Here is a 1,556-nt window from a genome sequence, read left to right on the forward strand (position 1 = left end):
TTCTTATGAATATGCCCCCCACCCACGTCTCGAGGCAATCTCTACACCTGCAGAGCCCCCGAGCAATGGACAGCTGGGTTCCCACATATCACCCATAAAAAAAACACATTTGTTTCCATTTGTAACACCATCTCCTAACAGACTGTAAATCTTGATAACTAAGCCAGAACTTGCAATTGGTGGAGAACTGAATGATGAACCAGCCCTAGCCTGCATGTACGAGCTTCGGATTGGCTCTGGAAAACAAATTCAACTTCGTCTGGCCACGCCCCCAAACCCAGTAAAATAAAAAGGCGATAGGAGCGCAAACTGGGTATACTGTCAAAGTATGCGATCGAGCTCGATCCATTATTAGTTGTATAGGTCTAACTCGCGTCACTATCGTCGTTTTAATTTGAACAAATTGTTCTCGCAAACAAAGTGATATACCTGCTGTAAACGAGACAAACGCGAAAGCAAGATGAAAGTTGTCGGATCTACCTGCGCATTGAAGAGCAAGGTTGGCAGCGAGGACGTGGTGCGGTGTCTTTCCGACCAGAGCCTTACTATTTCCAAGTGCAAAATCCCACTGCTGGATGAGCAGATGAACGTCTTCCTACATGACATGAACAGCTGCTACAGCAAGTTGAAGGAACTTGTGCCTACTCTGCCACCCAACAAGAAAGCAAGTAAGATGGAGATTCTCCAGCACGTGATTGATTACATCTGGGACCTGCAGGTAGAGCTGGACTCGCCGGGCATGAACCGCCAACAGGCCACCAATGGCTCACCGCTCACCCGCACCCCTCTGACCACCCTCAACGCAGAACTGGCCAGCATTTCTGTCGAGGTAAGCGTTGTAACTTTATTTTTGCTGCGTAACGGTAGCTAAGTGCACTTACACTATGGCACGTCAGCTGTCATTATGTCCTAGAATAGGCTGTTCATCGCTTTCCATTCCTTAAATCGCTGCAGAAGATTCATTTATCTTATTCTTGTTTCTCCCGCAGAACGGATGCTCTGATGACAGAATCCTGTGTCGCTGATTTGGAAACAGGCGCCGTCATCCGAAAAGAACACCAGGCGATTCAACGAACAAGCAAGGTTGCCATGGGTGAACTTGTTGATAATCTCGATAACCTTGAATCAAGCTGAGAAGAAGCAAAATCTCCCATGATAACAGACTTTCGAGTACACCATAAAAGCGACTGGGGGGACTGTACCGTAGTGGGAACTGCCCCGCGACCCAGAAGAGCTCTCCACTCCTGACTCGTGGGACTGGGTCGCGCTGAGGGCAGCGACCATTGTAGCACCTCAACGATCACACTTGCTTGTTACATTGGGGTTCACCAGAAAGACTTAAATTCTTTCATTTCTCCTATTTTCTCTTTTTGTACTTTGTCAGATTTACACGTAGAGATTTTTTTATATTTTGTAAAAAATGTCAATTTCTCAGATTGCTGAGTTATATTTGTATTGTATATTACAATGCTATAAGATGTGAAAGTTCATATTGTTTTTATTACAATGTACCTAAATGGTGTTTTTATTAAAACAAGAAAGTATTTTGAAAACAA

At 44.7% G+C, this 1,556-nt stretch overlaps 1 protein-coding gene across 1 annotated transcript; it reads left to right on the forward strand.

Annotated features, from left to right (window-relative positions):
- The first annotated feature begins 299 nt into the window (after positions 1 to 299).
- LOC135234199 (DNA-binding protein inhibitor ID-1-like) lies at positions 300 to 1,556 on the forward strand. The gene is made up of 2 exons (XM_064298546.1): positions 300 to 829; positions 990 to 1,556. The coding sequence occupies exons 1-2, from the start codon at positions 461 to 463 to the stop codon at positions 1,023 to 1,025; spliced, it is 405 nt and encodes a 134-aa protein (XP_064154616.1). The 5' UTR covers positions 300 to 460; the 3' UTR covers positions 1,026 to 1,556.

The sequence above is a fragment of the Anguilla rostrata genome, chromosome 11, assembly GCF_018555375.3.
Source record: "Anguilla rostrata isolate EN2019 chromosome 11, ASM1855537v3, whole genome shotgun sequence".
NCBI lineage: Eukaryota > Metazoa > Chordata > Actinopteri > Anguilliformes > Anguillidae > Anguilla > Anguilla rostrata.

Excerpts from the sequence above, each read along its gene's own strand:
- LOC135234199 (XM_064298546.1), top strand. The coding sequence starts at position 461 with ATGAAAGTTGTCGGATCTACCTGCGCATTGAAGAGCAAGGTTGGCAGC. Across the intron at positions 830-989 it reads TGGCCAGCATTTCTGTCGAG|AACGGATGCTCTGATGACAG; the intron begins GTAAGCGTTGTA and ends TTTCTCCCGCAG.